At 45.3% G+C, this 19,441-nt stretch overlaps 3 protein-coding genes across 3 annotated transcripts; all 3 read right to left on the bottom strand.

The window, feature by feature from the left end:
* Nucleotides 1-4,270: 4,270 nt before the first annotated feature.
* LOC133887699 (BIIDXI-like protein At5g11420) lies at nt 4,271-7,135 on the bottom strand. Its single transcript, XM_062327667.1, has 3 exons — nt 6,763-7,135; nt 5,196-5,693; nt 4,271-5,096 (listed from the first exon to the last, which is right to left on the bottom strand). Exons 1-3 carry the CDS (start codon nt 6,845-6,847, stop codon nt 4,552-4,554), a joined length of 1,128 nt encoding a protein of 375 aa, XP_062183651.1. The 5' UTR covers nt 6,848-7,135; the 3' UTR covers nt 4,271-4,551.
* Nucleotides 7,136-7,401: 266 nt separating this feature from the next.
* LOC133887698 (BIIDXI-like protein At5g11420) lies at nt 7,402-9,202 on the bottom strand. The gene is made up of 3 exons (XM_062327666.1): nt 9,024-9,202; nt 8,234-8,731; nt 7,402-8,125 (listed from the first exon to the last, which is right to left on the bottom strand). Exons 1-3 carry the CDS (start codon nt 9,121-9,123, stop codon nt 7,581-7,583), a joined length of 1,143 nt encoding a protein of 380 aa, XP_062183650.1. The 5' UTR covers nt 9,124-9,202; the 3' UTR covers nt 7,402-7,580.
* A 6,763-nt stretch (nt 9,203-15,965) lies between these two features.
* On the bottom strand, nt 15,966-17,797 carry LOC133888897 (BIIDXI-like protein At5g11420). Its single transcript, XM_062329284.1, has 3 exons — nt 17,596-17,797; nt 16,823-17,320; nt 15,966-16,702 (listed from the first exon to the last, which is right to left on the bottom strand). Exons 1-3 carry the CDS (start codon nt 17,690-17,692, stop codon nt 16,158-16,160), a joined length of 1,140 nt encoding a protein of 379 aa, XP_062185268.1. The 5' UTR covers nt 17,693-17,797; the 3' UTR covers nt 15,966-16,157.
* Between the last annotated feature and the right edge of the window lie 1,644 nt (nt 17,798-19,441).

Raw genomic sequence — 19,441 nt, 5'->3', positions numbered from 1 at the left:
CTTCATGCTAAAGACACCAGCTGCCTCCACCTAGTGCAGCAGCCAGAGTTCGGAGATTTTTTTTAATTTTAGCTTTTTTAAATTAATAATTTAACAACAGCACGTGAGCATCTAAATTTTCAGAAACTAGCCCATTTTTTCACGCCAAAATGACTGACGTGACTCCCGAACGTAATCACACCATATTCATTAGCGTGACCAAAATATACACACTGGCAGAAACCTTGACGACTTTATACATGGGATGAACAGTGCTTCCAGCGGATAAACAGTGTTTTCAGCGGTTTCAATTATTCTATTTACGCTTTCTTTATTTGAACAGTGGGTTTGTTGTACTCTAAAATTTATGAAATTTTTTCTGTATATCCTATAATTCATGATGAATCCATTTTAAAAGGATTCACCTCAATACCCCATCTAGGTTTCAAAATAAAAAACTACAAAAATGGCTACTTTTAGAAATTCTAGCAATTTTTAAGGCCTCAAATAAATTCCCAAAAATCTAAGAAAATTCACCAATATTCCTCTCATATGGCATAATAATTTATAAAATAATTTCCAACCCTATGTTACTTGGTGAAAAATGAGTTCCTTTGCAATGCTCCATTTATATACATTTGTATTATTTCATACTATTTAGCCTTGTAAACGCCCTCTAAATAAATAGCAATTATGTTCAATTTTCCTAAATATAACAATAATACTTAGGTGACTTGTGGAGCCAAAAAGAATTGCCATTTGCGGTCTAAACCTTACCAAATTTATTGTATGGATAGTTCAGAATATGTTTTAGCCGAACCACACATATGATTTTTAAGAAGACTAATACACTTTAAATTGCGCATGTTCAAATATGGCTAAGTGATATGGCTACCCACAGCCTTTGAGACTACAGGGTGAATTAAGCATTTTGAAACGTACATTTAAATTAGGAAATAATTTCCTGTAGGCACGAAGTGCAGCCAATTTATCATCAGTTGTTTGTCCCTAGGCAGCGTCAAGGCTACGATGGTCTTCTTATTTGGGCACACCTAGTGATGAATCTCTCATGGGTGGTGCAGGTAGTGGTAGAGCACCTTTCAGAGCTGCACAAATCGGTGGTGTGGAATCGACATATCTGAAATCGCGGTGTCGGGAATACAGCCAAAGCGCAAGCAGAATCCAAATCCGAAGGACGTTGAATCGTAACAATAGACTTTATTTCATCATGAAGACCATCAATGAATCTCATTGTGTAATAGAGTGGGTCGGTGTTAGATTCATAAGCTGCAAGGTGGTCTATGAGTTCTGATTTTTTTTTGACATATTTAGACACAAAGCTTGATTGTTGGATATGAAACAATTGTCTGATAAGAAACTCGTGTTGATCGTGCCCAAACCGATCATGAATCAAGCGACAAAAGTTGGTCAAGTGAGCGTGTTTTAAACGACACTCGACTGACTGAAGCTAGCATGCGGCCACTTTGACGAAATGCATACTAGCAACTTTGATCCATAGTGTAGGATTGATCACATACATCTCAAAATAACCACAACATGATTTCCAGAGTTGTGGACTATCTCCATCGAATTGTGGGAACCGAATCTTAAACAATTTACCAGTGGAACGATGGATGGAATCAGTGGAGTGGCTACTGGATCGAGGAACTAGGTGATCGTGGTAAGAACCAAACAAATAGTGAGATGATGGATCAGTTGTACCTGTGGCTGGGAGGTGACGAAGGGCGGTGACCGACCCTAACCCAAGCTATCAGTGAGATATGTTGACGCAGTGCCCATCTGGGTTGATGACCAGGTTATCTACGGAGAAGCACGCCGAGGCCGTCTTCGGGTTCTCGAGCATGCCTGGTGAGGTCGCCGAGTGCTCGAGAACTATGAGCTTGAGGTGTTTGCTAATCTTCCCCACCTTGAGATTCAATCCGTCGACGGTGGCCTCTAGCTTGGGCTTCCAGGCTTGGATCTCCATGCTGGATGACTCCACTGTGGCAAAACGAGAGTCGTGCTTCTGATCAGCGTCCTGTTGGCGCTCTTCGAACTCGTGGAGGAGGTCCTGTTGCTGTTGCATCAATCACACCTCCATCTTCTTCATCTCATCAAGGAGCATATGGAAGTTTGGATCCATGGCCTCGTGCCGGCGCTGGAAACGCGTGAAGTACTTGTGATGATCCAGGGTCGGTGAATCTGATACCAAATATTAGGTATGCAGTGGAGGTAGTAGGGAAGGAATCGTAGGAAGAGAGAATTGGGCAGGAATGGATTTTGGATTAGCAGCAGAGGTTCAGGGATTAGAGGAACAAAGGTTCAAAGGTACAGAGTTCATGCCGTTCAACGTGTTTTTTCTTTCCTCTAGCCAAATTCCTTTTGCCTACTTATATTGCTATTCTATCTCTCGATGGGACATGAGCCACTTGCTTACATCCATTCCAGCCCATTGACTCGAGGCTTGGCTGGTGAGGGCGTGACTGCGTCGCCTCTTCCCATCGGTGCCGATGGCATCAGCGCTCGCGGTTGTAGGCAATGAAGGAGTGCTGACACATACCAGCATTGACTGAGAGAATAGCGATATTGTAATGCCTGATCTTGCTCCAGCCTCGCTCGGGAAGAACTCCACCGCGTTGGTATCCCCACTGAGATAGCAGGACACCATGTCCATACCAATCCATCTCGATGGCATGGCAACAAGAGTCGATCTCATCCTCCTAAGATCGTTCCATTATCGTTCCAAATACTGGCTTTGTAGAAGAATGCATCTGTGCAGAGAGGGAAGAAGAGACTAATGAGGTTCTCGTCGGAGAGAGGCAGCGCACCATTCATCGGTGGATCTCCTTGCGTAGGGAATGCAGAGGGGGAAGGATGCTCACGTGCAGGAGGAGGACTTGTGGAATCAAAGGGATGGATTGTTGAGGCTCTTGTTGGAAATAGACAGTGTGCTAGTCGCTGGCAGAGCTCCTCACGCAGGGGAACAAGCAGGGCGGAGCTGCTCACACTCAGGAGGATGATAAGGGCAATCAGAGGGGACAAGTGTTCGAGTCTTCTAGTGGCGGTGTATCATGAACCGATAATAGTGGTGGGCAAGGTAACATATTATAGGCCACATGGAACCAAACATATTTTACGTTATCGCTTATAGGTGGTGAATTGAATCTCCTGTGTCGATGATTCTATTTTGTGTTGATGTGAATCACCGACTTACCTTCTTTAAGGAATATTGATAAAAAAAACTCAAGTATAAACCCTCTACCCAAATCACTAACCAACAAACCTTCCAAAGATCTCAAATAACAAGCTATTCTTATGAACCACAAAATGCCAGTACACACTACTATAGAAAAAGGTCATCCATGCCACTTTTTCACTATCGGTTCAAAAATAATCGGTAGTGATAAAGTATCACTACCGGTTCTTACAAAAAACCGGTAGTGATAGCCTATCTGTAAAAACCAGCAATAATAATAGAGGCATTATCACAGTCAGTTCGTTACGTTAACCGAAGGTGATAATAAAATACAACTCATTTCGGAAATTTATAACGTTCTCATATAGGGTCGGATGAAGACAAAACTTATATAAAAATTATAGTTGTTGGTGGGATCGAAAACTTTGTAGTTGATAACATTTTTATTTGAAGCCATATAGATACCCAAATAAGCATCTAAAGACTGTCAAAAGAAAATCACTCATTGGATCACATAGTAAATTATCGGATCTGGTGTAAGACTAGAAGAAATGATGGAAAAAACCATCCACCAAGTTAAAAACTGCAACTTCAAAGATTTTATCGTAAGTTTTGTAACTCAAATTGATGAAATATCTATACAACACTGATTTTTAGACGTAGTATTATGTCTTCAAAAAATTTCAAGCAAATTGGAGAATATCAAATTTTTAGCAAAAACCTCAGAGACTCTGTCGAGAGTCTTCTGAGCCTTTTGTTAGGTTAAGAAAAGTACAATTATAAACACATGTATTTTTTCAGATGCACCTACTTGTTACCTTCGAAAGTAGAGGTCGAAAGTCAAAATAGAACTCTGTATATAAAAATTATGGCTATTTTCTCGAATGATGCACGGATTGTGGACAAACATTTTTATACGGAGACGAATGGAAACAAAATTTATATGGAAATTTAGATCTCGATGAGTTATATAACTTTATAGTTGACAATATTTTTATTTGAAGCAATCTAAATACCCAAATAATCGTTCAAAGATTTGAGCAGAAAATATTAAAAAAATGAATTACCTTATAGCCATCATGTAAGATTGTGAGGTGAGATGCTAAGAAAGTTTCGCGCGAGGGCCGATGTCTTCGGCTCCCACAAACTGCATGGGCATGTAAACTACTATATTTGCGAGTTCGACTCTCACATAAGCCGCAAGAGGTCGCAGGGTTCGTTCGTCAAGTGAAAAAAAAAATCAATCTAAAAACATCATATCTAGGACCGGTATTCGAGCAGATTATCACTGGCCATGCACATTGTCGGCTACCGCAGTACTACTCCCAGGCCCAGCAGAGACAAGTTGTTACATTTTCCATGCGGCACGCGGTAAACTACATGAACAACCGGCGAGCCGCGTGCTTGTGCACGCTGACGAGAGAGATGTCGTCCACGACCGGCCCGCAGAGCGTCCCGTCGGGCTTCATGTAGTGGTTCATGCTCTGGAACACCACGCGCGTGAGGTTCGAGACCGCCGCGAACTCGAGCTCGGCGCGCTTGCTCCCGCCCATGCCCTGGGACACGTACGTCACCTCCAGGCTCGACCGCGCCGCGTACGCCTTCACGACCAGGGGCTGGTTGCACCCGTTGGCCGCGTCCCCGACGGAGAAGGACAGCTTGTACGTCCGATCGGTCAGTGTGCTCACCTCCTGCACTAGCGCGCACTCCGTGCCGGCCACCAGCTCCACGGCGTAGGAGCCGTGCGGCACCGCGAAGTGCGTCGCGTCCACGTACTTGACGGCCTTCGTGTCCGACATGATCATCCACCCCGGCAGCGGAGACACGACGTCCTCGTCCATCGGCGGCACCAGCACGCCCCACGGGGAGTTCGGGAAGATGTACGGGCCCTCCTCAAAGTCTCCGTTTTTCAGCATATTACCTGCACGAGTTGGGTAATGTACCGGGTTCATTAGCTTGTTTCTTTAGGAACCAGACAACGAGTTGAATCTTGAATGTCTTTGATGTACCGGAATATTACCCTTGACGCGATGGGGACGGTGGAGGGTCTTGATGGCAACGGAGTCGATCAGGGGGCCGCACGCCGGGTCCTCCTCGACGCCGGGGTTGTGGATGGTGAACCACACGGTGCTATGCCTGGCTTTGAAGGCATAGGAGTAGGAGTCCCAGCCGCTGCTGGTGTACAGGGTCTGGATGGGGAGGATGCCGGACTCCGGGGCAGCCGACACGTTCAGCCTCTCGGCCTGGGCGCAGGTGCGCGCCGCGCTGAAGGTGATGGAGTAGTACGTCTTCCGGGTCACGCTTAGCCGCTGCCGGATGGTCCCGTCGTTGCCCAGCCGCACGGCCCGCGCGCCCTCGGGCACCGCTAGGATCATGCCCTCCTGCGTCTTCCCGGACTCGATGTACTCCACGAACCCTGAGATCTCCCAGTTCGGTATGGAGTAGCGACCCGTCACCATCGTGCCGTTAAGCTCGGACTTGCTCGGCCCTTCCTCAAAGTTGCCATTTGGTAGTAGGCCTGGCCACAGGGGATGAACAAGTTGTGAATGCTTGTACATGCATGCACGCACATTCAGGAGACGGACTGAAGACTGAACTGAAGGTGCACCTGGCCTAGCGGTCCATACACTACTTTTGCGCTACATTGCACATAAAGAATACTAGTATAATATGTATGCAAGAATATGCCGTGATATTTGGCATACATTTTATAGCACTAAAAGTTACTAGTATGCAGTACACTCATGTTTTAGCCACTGGAGGGAGTAGTTTATACCAATAATTAATCCTCGTCAAGCTTCATACCACTAATTGGCTACCATTTTCTACGTGTTATTCTTATCACAATGATTAAATATTGCTATGTTGGCAAATCCCGATCAGTTCCTTGGTCAAAAGAAGAATTTCCCTAAAAGATCACTCCCCCATGTGCAGCAGTTGCAGGTACTCATTTGCATCGGCGCATCTCAAGAGAGCGATGAGTACCTTATGTATAATTCCGTTCTCGGGCACCGTATAACGGATTCATGGTGGTTGTATCAACTTATAATTGAACACCATTTAGTCCATATTTGTTTAGGTTTCTGATGGCTTATATTTTTCAGAAGCTAAAAATAGAAATAAATAGACCGTTTTTGTTAACTTCTGGTTATGATTTCTAAGAAGCAAAAGTAGTGTTTACTACTATGTAAATCTGAGAAGTTAGAAGCAAATCTAGATGTACTTGTACTTAAAAGCAGGTTTCTGAAGAAGGCACACCTTGCAGAGACAAAAAAAAACAGGACCTTAGTAGATCAACTAATAGTCTAACGCCATTTAGCAAATACATAGTGATTGAACTTAGAAGGGACTTTTCACATGCTTTCTAGATCATTTTCTCTGTTAAGAGTTCAGACTGTCTGCCGTTTTGGACATGAGCGGATACTCCAGAAGAACATTTCAATACGATTTTCCATCACAGTTTGTTGATAAAAACATATGAAAATCTGTACCGTACTGAAGTAACCTTATGATGTTCCATTGTGCAAGTAATGCAAGGATCTAACTATGTGAAATCAACATTGGAGTAAGAGTTTGCGCGATCTCACCGTCGGTGACGACCGAATCCGCTCGAGCCGCCATTGCAAGGAGCAAGAGCAGCGCAATGCAACGGGAGCTTGTGCCATCCGCCATCCCCCCCCCCCCCCTTCTCGCTAGCTGTCTCCCCTTCGGCTTCGGGCACTTGAACACTCGAGCTTAACTGGGATCGATGGAACAGTGGCTCACGAACATGGCCGTCGCTCGGCTCCGCTTTATAGAGCGTCGCAGGTGAAGAACCCTGAGACTCGCGGGGCACGAGGTTGGCAGCAGGCATCCCTCGCTGTCGACATGCGGGACGAGATAGCTGGCCCTTCTTGGCAAGTTCGATCGAACCTGCAACTGAAAAGCAAAGGATACCTAGACCACCCCCATGCGCGCGGTCACGTGGCGTCCCCCGTCCCGTCTGTCACCTACGACTACGAGAACGAGACGCCATTAGTGGAAGATTTCGGCTTCGGTTCTCCAGACCGTCGCGGCGGTACCATCCAGCCCGGTGTATCTGCCGGCTCTCGGGGCCCGGAGTAGCGACACGCGGGAAGTGTCGGTAGTGGGCTGGGCCGTGGCAATAGCAGGCTTCCATTGCGTAGGCCCAGTTATGGGCTGGGGTCCTCTAAAAATAAGTTATGGGCTAGGTTAGAACACGAGTCTGAATCTCAGATTTACTCATCTCTTTGTTTTGAACATATCCGGTGGTACTATGCGTGATACTAACCCGACTTTAGTTTCCAACGAAAAAGATGCAAGTATACACGATAGCCATGCATTCTGCACCATGCTTAGTAGTTACGGCCTGCATTCTCAGCACTTCACCTTAACCAACGATGAATCACAGAAACAACCGGCGAGATGCATGGTTGCGCGTGCAGACGAGCGAGGCGTCGTCGATGACGGGCCCACAGAGCGTGCCGTCGTGCTTCATGGTGTAGGACATGCTGACGAACACCACCCGCGTCTGGTTCGCGATCGCCGTGAAGTCGAGCACGCCGCGCTTGTACCCGCCCTTGCCCTGGGACTGGTACGGCACCTTCACGCTCGCGCGTGCCGCGTACGCCTGGATTGACATGGACCCTACGCATCCGTCGCCGGCGTCCCCGGCCGAGAACTCGAGCCTGTACGGCCACCCGGGCACGGTGCTCACCTCCTGCACCAGCGCGGTCTCCATGCCGGACACCAGCTCCACGGCGTGGGTACCGTGAGGCACAGCGTAGTGCGCCGCGTCCGCGTACTTGACGGACTTGGTTGACGAAAGGACCATCCATGGGGACAGCGGCGAGTAGTCGTCCTCGTCCAGAGGCGGCACCAGCACACCCCACGATGTGTTGGGGAAAATGTACGGCCCCTCCTCGAAGTCCCCATTCTTCAGCAAGTTATCTGCTCGGAATTCAGGAAAATTTCAGCATTTCGTTACATGTATGAATGTTGAATGTTTAAGCCCGGCATTCATGGTAGCTTCAATTTGGGAGAGGTTAAAATTTATACTCTCGGTTCGCTGAGGAGGCTGCAGAGTCTTGATGGCAAACGAGTCGAGGAGCGGGCCGCATGCTGGATCCTCAGTGACACCGGGGTTATGGACGATGAGCGTCACGGCGCTCCGCTCGGCCTTGAAGGCCCAGGAGTAGGAGTCCCAGCCGCTGCTGGAGTAAACCGTCTGGACGGGGAGCACGTCGGAGTCGGGGGCGACCGTCACGTTCAGCTCCTCGGCCTGGGCGCAGGTGCGCGCCACGCTGAATGTGATGGAGTACTGCGTGCCCCGCGTCACGGCGAGCCGCTGCTGGATGGCGGCCTCGTTGCCCAGCCGCACGGCGTACGCGCCCTCCGGCACCGGCAGGAGCATGTCCCCCTGCTTCTGGCCCGACCCGATGTACTCCACGAACCCGGAGATCTCCCAGTGCGGTATCGCGTAGCGCCCCATCACCCTCGTGCTGTTGAGCTGCGACCTGTCCGGCGCCTCCTCGAAGTTACCATTCGGCAGCAGGCCTGAGCATGCACGCAACGCAGTAATGCCATTTTCAGAACTCACGCTTGCGTAACAAACAGCACGAGACTGGGGCATCACGCTCTGAACAAAGCTAGCGTCGTCAGAAATCGATCGTGCAACTCATGACTTCATGCGCCATCATGTTTTTCTTCTTTTTTTAGAGGCAGGAGCAAGCCCAGAATTACAGCGAGGAAACAAAAGCTACAACTATTTCGAGCGTACTGAACACAAAATAAAGAAACATAGTTGAGCTAAAGACTGGCAAACACAGCATAGTCTGCAAGCTCTCACCATCCTGGATGGCCGAAGCCGCTCGAGCAGCCAAGCAGACGAGCAAGAGCAGCGCAGCAGGACCGGTGTTCTGCACCATCTCCCCTCGCCTTCGTCTCATCAGCTGCCTTCTCCGGCGGAGGAAGTGCTCTCAAGTCTCAACACTCAACTGTAGCTCGGATGGAACCAACACAAACAGATGCGTGCTTCATTACGATGGTGCGTTTGCACTTATATAGACGTACGTGCTCCCAAAGTATGTCAAGGCTGAAATCATTTATGGCCAAGTTGGCCATTGCGTCCTCTCGAGGCTGAGCGAAACGCGCGCCGGATCCGCGGGCGCTTGCACGATCGAGACGGTTGGCAGGGCACCTTCGGTTCTGAGGTGCACTCACCGGCCGGGTAGTGTCTGGGGACGGAGCGCCGCGCCCCTCCGCCAACCTCGAGAAATTTGGATTTTTACTGCGACCTTGCAGATTTGCCATGCTAAAAAATGGCTTCGCAAAATTATCATTCAAAACATCGTCTCTTTAATTTTCTAATCATTATGTTAATTCATGGAATATATAATAATATTCAAAATATTGATATAAAACTGTATAATAACAAGAAATAAAAAAGAAAATATTTTGAGTGTCAATTTTATGAAGTCAAATTTTAGAGTGACAGAAATCTAAATTTCTCTGGTCAGTGTTTAGACCTCGGAGTTGTTTTTTTTGGACATCGCTAATTAGCGTGCACGCCAGTGCGTAAATATCCCGACAGCCTCCCCGCTCTTCACTTTTTTGGGAAAAAAATTTCTTCCGCATCTTTCAGTTTTTGAAAAAGTTTGCACGAGAATTTTTTTTTAAAAAAAATTGCACGAGAAAAATTTGACTAAAAAAGTTTTGAGGAAAAGGTAACAACAAAAGTTTTCTCAAAAGCTTTGAGAAAAAAATTTCAAAAAAATTGCATGGTCCCATGCTACAGTAGTCCACATGTTGGATGCACATGGTCACGCGCGGAAAAGTTTTTTCGCACACTTAATTCACGTGCGCTCACCGCATAACGCACGACCCATCCTGACAGCCCCCAACTTTTCATTTTCGGAATCTTTTTTCTCCTCATATTTATTTTTAAAAAAGTTTAGCTCCAAAGGTTTTGAGAAATAAAATTAACCAGAAAAAAAATTACGTGAGCCCGACGCTACAGTCGTCCCGACGGGCGTGAGCGTTCAATGCGGCGCCGGTTATGGGCTTGCTGCCTTGGGCTCCGGTCATGTACTCATGTGGCAGCAAACATTAGGCAGGACAGATTAGGCCTACTAGAGAGAAACCCAAACTGGCATCGTGGACTGTCTTGTTGACCTATGGGTCTGTCCAAACAAGAAACACGTTCAAATCATGTACGGAATTCATATTGACGTTTGACAGGTCCAGCCTCCTACGGTCCCTGGTTCGGAAATCCCTTTCTCTGCTACGAAGGCACCAGCTAGTAGTACTAGAGAGTCATCTAAAAAAAAGGCTAGCAGTAGAGAGAGCAGCGCGAAAGAGGAGGAACGAGCATTACAAATAACATAGATTACGACAGGCAAAAACTGCTATGGAAAAGATAACTTTCTACACCGTGGACATAACTTTCAATTGGCGAATTTTCAACTTAGAGTTCAAAACTTCAAACACTGAAAACCATGACTTTCAACTAAGATTTGAAAACTTTGGACCCAAGCGTCATAACTTTCAATTGGGTAGATTTCAAAGTGGGCGTTGAAAATATTCAATTTGAGAAATATTGATATCGGGATTTTGAAAAAACTACAATGGTAATATTAGAGTGGTCATAATGAAATTTATCCATCCTTAATAATATGAGAGAGATATCTGGTCCTATCGAGATAGTTGGATTGAGAAATTGCATGACCATACTAATATGATTAAATAGTTAATCATGATGAATCCACTACTTGATCGAGTGAATAGTCGAGCTATCACAAGGTTGGCACATATCTCGTATTGAGCTTGACTGATATCATGAGGCGAAATTAGTTACCTGCAAATTTTTCATTTACCGTGATGCATGTGCACTCGGGTAACATAACTTAGCTTCGCCCCTGAGGATCGGTGTATGTGTATATCAAGGTTCAACCGATATGATCTTGATGTATATTCGGGAGTCAACATATCCTACTAGAGACCGCTATTAATTTCGGTATGGAAAGGGTTTCCGAGTTATAGCTGTTTGTACATGAACCTAACAGGTTACACACTTAATGAGTTGGAACAAAACATACGAATTGGATTCATATATGTGTTTGATTGGATTGTGATGAATGAGATGTTAGAGTCTTGCTTCCAACATGGGAGGCCATTAGCGAGCTCTATAAAAGGAGAGGGGTGGGGCAGGGCGTGGAGAGGTGAGCCATATTGAAACCCTAGCCACAACTCTACACACAATCTCCTAAAACCCTAGTCACGCTCACGGTGCTAGTACATCGGCGCTCGACAATCCTACCCAGCACATGTGGATACCGTAGATGCGTTGCTGCTATTGCGACACTGATCTCCTTGGTGTGAAGATTGTGACGCTTCTGTCCGGTTAGTCGAGGACCTACTCGGCTGGTCGACATGCCTGCTGCATGATCATGGAACACGACGCAACCACTCGGAGCTGGTCAAAGACGTGACCGACCTGCTCGAAGAACTGGTTGAGAAGCACGATCACTTGCTTAGAGCTGGTTGAGGAGCATGATTACATGCACAGGGCTGATCGCGGATCTGATCGAGAAGCTACTCGAGGAGAAGCTACTCGAGGAGTTTTACACGCACGACATTGCATGGTTTCCTGGGTGAATACTATAGAAATTTTTTGTTTTTAAGCTAGCATAGCCAACCCGTTCCCCAACAAAATCTGGTGACAAAACTTAATGTTGCTACGGTACACCAAATGCATGTGAAAAATGGTCCATGCGACAGCGGAGTCATAGATTAATTCAATTCAACTATGACCACTTCCATTCAATTTCATGAGTTGCTACCATAGATTGGTCTAAATAAAGTGGCTACCACAGTACACCAAAGTACCAGGATAGTAAAATATCATTTAAATGTGTTGAGGAAAAAACAGATAGGATTGGATTGTACTTTGATTATCCTTGCTTGTCATATGTTCTTGGAGATGATACGTAAAATTACTTGATTTCAATAGTATACACATATCAAAGTTGCCACTAAGAATAATAAGATAGATAAAAAAAAAGTAAACCCATCAATCACCCTGCGATCGAATCCTTATTCAGGTATCTTCGAATCAATGCTTCTTCTACCTACTCGAGGAAACAAATATTTAACCTTAGCGGAATGCACGTGTGTTGCTACTGAATCTTGAATTTCACATCAAATATTTTCTATGTTGGTGAATCATTCTAGTGTTTCATCCTTTGAGTTCTTCGTAGTTAAAAACATAAGTAAAATAGGAAGACCAAAACACATAAAATTAACAATTTCATCCTCGTTGGTTGGTATGCCAATTAGTTGATGTTTGCTACAACTCTCGGCATAGCTATGCAAAGATGTCATCTTTACAACATAGTAGCTTCACATTTGATCAAATAAAAGATGGGGCACTGAGTAAGACTATAAGATTACATATAAGATTACATGATAAATCAATATTGACTCATATGGAATTTTGATGCAAATAGTAATCGAATAAAGAAAAATCCAAAAGAAGTTTTAGTTGAAGTTGTGAGTTCCATAGTGGAAGCATACAAATACAACAGAAATTCCAGTGAAGCCATCCACTGTATAATCAAAAGTTATACGTTCATCATCCGGGTGTTCATAGATCTGAGTCATTTGCTATTTCACTTTAGGCTCTAACTCACCCTTATTTGAGTGTGCTTGTGAAGCTACAACTTTGTAAACATTACATCATAGCTTTTCTTCTCACACAATCACACAAAATTGCAAAAGAAATGTTGGCATAAACTCAAGAGTGCATGAAGGGAAACGAAATGGAATAGTGGGATTTGGGAGATAGAGAACCATGCTTTTCTGCCTTAGAGCAACCCAATGCCTGTTCGAACATAGGGGAGAGGACGCCAGGTCTTGCCGGAGTGGAGGTTCGATTCAATTTTTTGGCTATAGTGTACACATCGATGCATGTGCCCCCACATAAGCATCTATAAGGATTTTATTTTCTCTGCCCCAAGTCACTTTCCCCTCCTGTGCTCTCTAGCTCCCTCATCCTCGGGAACTCCTCCCTGGTACCATCGTCGCCAGCCAATCCACCACCTAAAATGGGTTGCCACCCAATCTGCTACCTAAAATGGTTTGATGGTCCCCAGCTGACACCTAGATCCTGTGGAGCAGCTCCCTATCATGACAGCAGAGAGCTCGATTATTGTGGCCCAACTCCCTTTGCTAACGAGCCATCCGCCTTGCTGCTCGTGCTCTGCCTCCACCATGGCCGAGTCGACGAGTGATTAGGGAAGAGGAGTGGCGAGGGAGGGCAGGTGGAGTGGAGAGGAGCATTACCTTTCTAGGGTGAGCCACGCATGAGAGGATGGCGAAGAGATGAAGGGAGGTAGTGTCTGTGGTAACTGGGGTTTCGTCTTTGGGAATGCTAGCAGCACTCGTCGTGATCAAGGTTGTTCATTCTGGTCGCCTCAAGCGCACGAGCTAGGACTGGGACTAGTGGTCCTTTCTTTGTCGAGTGGGACAGCGGGAGGATAGAGAAATGGAATGGGAACTAGGAAGAGGTGCTATGTGAGATGTGGATGGGCCCACATGTCAACGCGAAGGGGAGGGACGGACAACCATCACAACCGCCAACTTGTGTTTTTAAAGTAGTGATGAAATATATACTAATATGTCAGAACATATCTACTATGTCTTGGAAAATTATTCTACAGCTTATTTCTACGTCAAGTATGTGATAACCCATCATGGCTGTAAATATTATATCGCATTCACGTTACTATGCTAGCTGAACAAGTATGCATAACAAGAACAATGAACTGCTATCTATCAATGCTTTTTGTCCAAACAATACCCTTCGATTTATTATCTCCAATACATTACTCAGTCTAGTACTCTTCTACCTCGATCCCAATAAATATTAGATAAAAATGAAAAATAGTTAAAAAATTGCAACGTTGTTAGTTCATCAGCTTGAGGCATAAATGCCCGATAGAAAAAAACAAAACACATAATTGATCCATAGGCCTTGACATATTAAATAAAAGCTACAACCACAATATTTCAATGAATGTCAGGTAGTTGCATGAATTATGACTGGCAATTGGGCCATGGCAAGAACAAGATCATGTCAGGTAGTTGTATGTATCCACTATTTGTCATGTTCAAAACTTGGTTTGGTATGAATTATGACTGGCAATGCAGCATCCCGGTTTCCACCATCCGAACTCAAAAGATATTGTTTCAAAAAAAGGGAAAAAATAATAGAAATCTCCAATGCATTCAAGTTTCAACGTGACAATTCAAGTCTTATTCCTCTCTCGAAGCTAATAAAAAAAGACCATGTAAGAAGAACATGAAGACAAAAGATGCCGAAATTTGAGTCGAAGGGACTTGGATCTTAGTGGTGACTCGATTTGAAGGGACTCAAATCTTAGTGGTGGGGATACAACCACACCTCTCACTTAATTTCTTCCTTATTTCTGTTCTAGATTCGAAATTTAATGAGAGTTTTGCATGATTAGTTTCGCGTAAAACAGTTGGGAACATGACAGATTCCTTGTGTTCCGAACCTGAGCTCACGAGTATAATAAGCATGCCCCAGGGTTGTTGCAACACGTCTGAATCTCAAATATGTTCATTTCCACCATCTGCTGGCAGGGTTCACGTTAACCGAACTCCGGCGGTAACCGAAAAACCGCGGTAACCGTGATTACCGGTCAAAAATTCAAAAAAATTCGGAGAAAATTCGTTCGGCAAATTTTGAATTTTTGCGAAAAAATCGTGTTTTTGCCCTATCGGTAACCGCTCGGTTTTGGTCGGTTACCGAGCGGTTTGGGTCGGTAACCGCTCGGTTTTCTCGATTTATCGAGCGGTTTTATCGAATTTCAGCGCAGTTCAAAAAAAACTAAAAAAGGGTTCAATCTTGTAAAATCAATAACTAATTCATCTGAGCTTCAAATCAAGTGAAACAAATTTTGTTGGCTTCCTTGTAACATGATCTACATGATAAAAGTATTTATACTCATAAAAAAAGTTCAAAATTTTCTGTGATAAATTTTATTTTTTAAACCAAGTTAAATGCATAGTTTACTCTTTGCTAATCCAAAAATCATGAAACTAATTTTGTTAGTCTTCTTACATGATCCTATATCTTTTAAAAATATATGAACTCACGAATTAGTTATTGTAACATGCATGATTGTGTAAATGTGTTGCGACTAGATTAATTCATAACTGACCCATCACACCTCAAAAATTAGTGAAACCACTTTCATTAGCTTATTTATATTATTATTTACGTAGAAAAAATAATATTAGACGTGAAAAAGTTAATTACAGTGCTGTTTCTTAACATATTCACTTTATGCTTGTGAACTTTGTAAAAATCATAGAGAATTTAATAAAACTCTAAATAAAGTGAAATAAATTTTAAAGATTCTCTTAAAATACGTTTTATACAAGAAAAATATATGTTTGCATGTTACACTTTTCCTTAACGTGAGTTAATAATTGAGCCGCAAGCTTCAATTTTTTTCATTTTTTTCAAACTTTCTCCCTATAGAATATGATGCAAACAACATTATTTTTGAAAAACAATTTCACAGAAGTTCTTAGAATTGTGTCTAGTTTTTTTAATAATTTTTTTTGAATTTTTTTATTTTTTCGAATTTTTTGAATTCAAATTTCGGTTACCGTTCGGTTTATGAAACCGGACCGGACCGAGAAGGTCGGTAACCGCGATTTTTGGACGGTTACTAACGGTTTTTTAACCCTGTCTGCTGGTACTTTCCTTGATACAGTTCGAACTTCAGTTTCCAATGACGAAGATACAAGTACATTTCGTTCAAAAAAATCGTTGCAAGGAATACAAAACCAGAGACGCGATTACACTATTGCCATACAATCTGCCCAACCTTAGTTAAGCCCAAGCATACTCTGAACCCTTCACCTTAACCATTGAATCACGTCAGCAGTATCACAGCAGAAACCGGCGAGCAGCATGGTTTTGTACAGCGACGAGCGACGCGTCGTCGATGATGGGCCCGCAGAGCGTGCCGTCGGGCTTCATGGTGTAGGCCATGCTGACGAACACCACCCGCGTCTGGTTGGCGATGGCCGTAAAGTCGAGCACGCCGCGCTTGTACCCGCCCTTGCCCTGGGACTGGTACGGCACCTTCACGCTCGCCCGCGCCGCGTACGCCTGGACGGACATGGAGCCGACGCACCCGTTGCCTGCGTCCCCAGCCGAGAACTCAAGTCTGTACGGCCGCCCGGGCACGGTGCTCACATCCTGCACCAGCGCGGTCTCCATGCCGGAGACGAGCTCCACGGCGCGGGAATAGTGGGGCACCGCGTAGTGCGCCGCGTCCACGTACTTGACGGATTTGGTCGATGACAGAATCATCCACGGAGAGAGCGGTGAGTAGTCGTCCTCGTCCATTGGCGGCACCAGCACCCCACACGATGTGTTGGGGAAAATGTACGGTCCCTCCTCGAAGTCGCCGTTCTTCAACAAGTTATCTGCGGAGAAATGTAGGCAATTATCAGCATTTCGTTTCTTTGAACATATGCAAGAGTGCTAAATGTCGAAGCCCCGGCATTCATGTTGGCTTCGAATTTGGGAGAGGTTAGAATCCTTACTCTTGGTGCGTTGAGGAGGCTGGAGGGTCTTGATGGCAAGCAAGTCGATGAGGGGACCGCAGGCTGCGTCCTCGGTAACACCGGGGTTGTGGACGATGAGCGACACGACGCTGCTCGTGGCCTTGAAGGCCCAGGAGTAGGAGTCCCAGCCGCTGCTGGTGTAGACCGTCTGGATGGGGAGCACGTCGGACTCGGGGGCGACCGTCACGTTCAGCTCCTCGGCCTGGGCGCAGGTGCGCGCCGCGCTGAAGGTGATGGAGTAGTGCATGCCCTCCGTCACGCTCAGCTTCTGCTGGATGGAAGCCTCGTTGCCCAGCCGCAAGGCGTACGCGCCCTCCGGCACCGGCAGGAGCATGTCCCCCTGCTTCTGCCCCGAGCCGATGTACTCCACGAACCCCGAGATCTCCCAGTGCGGGATCGCGTAGCGCCCCATCACCTTCGTGCCGTTGAGCTTCGATTTGTTCGGCGCCTCCTCGAAGTTGCCATTCGGCAGCAGGCCTGGACATGCAACGTAGTACTGACATTTCAGTCTTCAGAACTCACTCGTGCTAGATCATGCACCTCTTAGCTGCCTTTTTTTTTTGGTTTGAGTCAAGAGGCAAGCCCCCAGTTTCATTTAAGCAAACAAAAGCTACAACGAGTTCTGCAGTACTGAACACAAATCAAAACGTAGTTGAGCTACAGACAATGACAAACCCTGCTGAAGGAGTTCGTAGCTATTTGTTTATGGCTTGAAAAGAGTTTAAGAAACATAAATCATTGCAAGCTCTTACCATCCTGGATGGCCGAAGCCGCTCGAGCAGCCACGCAGACGACCAAGAACAGCGCGGTCCGACGGTTACCATGCACCATCTCCCTTCCACTTCCCATCAGCTGTCTTCTCCGGCACAAGAAGCACCCTCGAACACTCGACCGTTACGCGGATGGAACCAACACTATTCGCCGCGGTGGTGTGCGTTCCCAGTTTCCACTTATAGGTGAGACGTGCTCGTAAAGTATCTCGAGGTTGGAATAATCCTCAATCATGGCAGCCAAGTTGGCCTCAGGCGGCCGAGCGAAACGCGCGCCGGATCCGCGGGCGCTTCCACGATCCAGACGGTTGGCAGGGCATCCTCGGCACAGAGGCGCGGTGGGAAAAGGAATGGCCGGGTGGTGACCGGGGACGGCGCGCCTGGTGCAGCGTTTGTGGCCACATGGCCGGGTAGTTTTAGTCTGCAACTTCGCATGGGTCGGCGTTCCCAACGGGCGTCTAGTGTTCGGCGCTACGGTTCGACGCAGCGCCGGTTTTTGGGCCTCGCGGGGCTAGCTCAGGCCTTGTGGTTGGTAAGGTAGGATGAGCCCACTCGAGACCGTGGGAAGAATTATAACTGAATAAGGCCGTGTTTGTTTGAGCTTCTGCTTTTGAGCTTCTCTGAAAAGCAGTGCTTTTGGCTTTTCTGAAAAGCTGCTTTTGGAAATAGGTTGTTGGCTTCTGCAATAAATTTTTGGCTTCTCAGCACATAGCTTCTCAGAGAAGCACATCTCAGCGAGCTTCTCAGCTTTAGTTCATTTTCCTCAGAAACAGGCTTCTGGCTTCTCCAGAAGCCACTTTTCCAGAACCTCGTTTGTTCTGGCTTCTGGCTTCTGGCTTCTGCCAGTAGCAGAAGCAGTTTCAGAAGCAGAAACAAACACAGCCTAAATTTAGGTCCGTTTGTTTGAGTTTTTTCTGATTTAAATATTTTGTGGAGAGTGATTTTTTGAATGAAGTAATTTTATGGTTGAATAAAATATATGAAGGAAGTAATTCTCTGCGTGAAGTGAATCAATAGTAGCTGTTTTTTTCAACTCCCAACTTCTATTTCATTTCAGATAATCACTTCCACGGATTCCACTCAGAGAGCTAAAAGCTACTGTTTGGTAGAGCTCTCACTGATTCTAGTCAAAAAACTGTTCTGGGAGCTATGCTAAATAGACCTTAAAATACGACTTATATAAGAAAAAAGAAAATGATGAATGCAACTAGGAAGTGGAATAATAAATTAAATGTTCTTTTTATGTGTGTATGCATATAGTGGAGATAATGCACGCACCAACTACTTTTCAACCCTTTGATCTAACGAGTGAATGGCCACGATCTTTCATTGCTTTGTATATGTTAAACTCGTGCATTCTGTATTAGTATAAACACATCAGATGAAATGACAAATAATTGATTGCTTTGTCTACCGTAGAAAATAAGTGGAATCCACCCCATGCGGTTGCCAACGATCAATTTTTTTGCTTTCTTGAATACACGCAAAAAAATTCAAATAACTACAGGAGAGAATAGGCTTCAGATGAATGTACAACAAGATCCTAAAATTGATATTTTTCTTTGAACCAAGAGGCTCTGGGAGAACATCCTAGCCTCGAAATATTTAGACAATATACTATAGTATTACTATAATGATCATATTATCTCAGTTATCACGTCATATGTAAAGTCCAAAACCCCTCTACACATATGGTTATAACATAATATCTAAAGAGCATGCTGATAATTTTTTTTATCCCTTCTCCCTATAAATAAGCTCTTAAAAGGAAAGTGAAAAGGACCCTAGATTATTCCCTCCATACGAAACATACTCTCTCTCTCTCTCT

Source organism: Phragmites australis, chromosome 13 (genome assembly GCF_958298935.1).
Source record: "Phragmites australis chromosome 13, lpPhrAust1.1, whole genome shotgun sequence".
Lineage (NCBI taxonomy): Eukaryota > Viridiplantae > Streptophyta > Magnoliopsida > Poales > Poaceae > Phragmites > Phragmites australis.
This window is presented reverse-complemented; position numbering and strand designations above follow the sequence as displayed.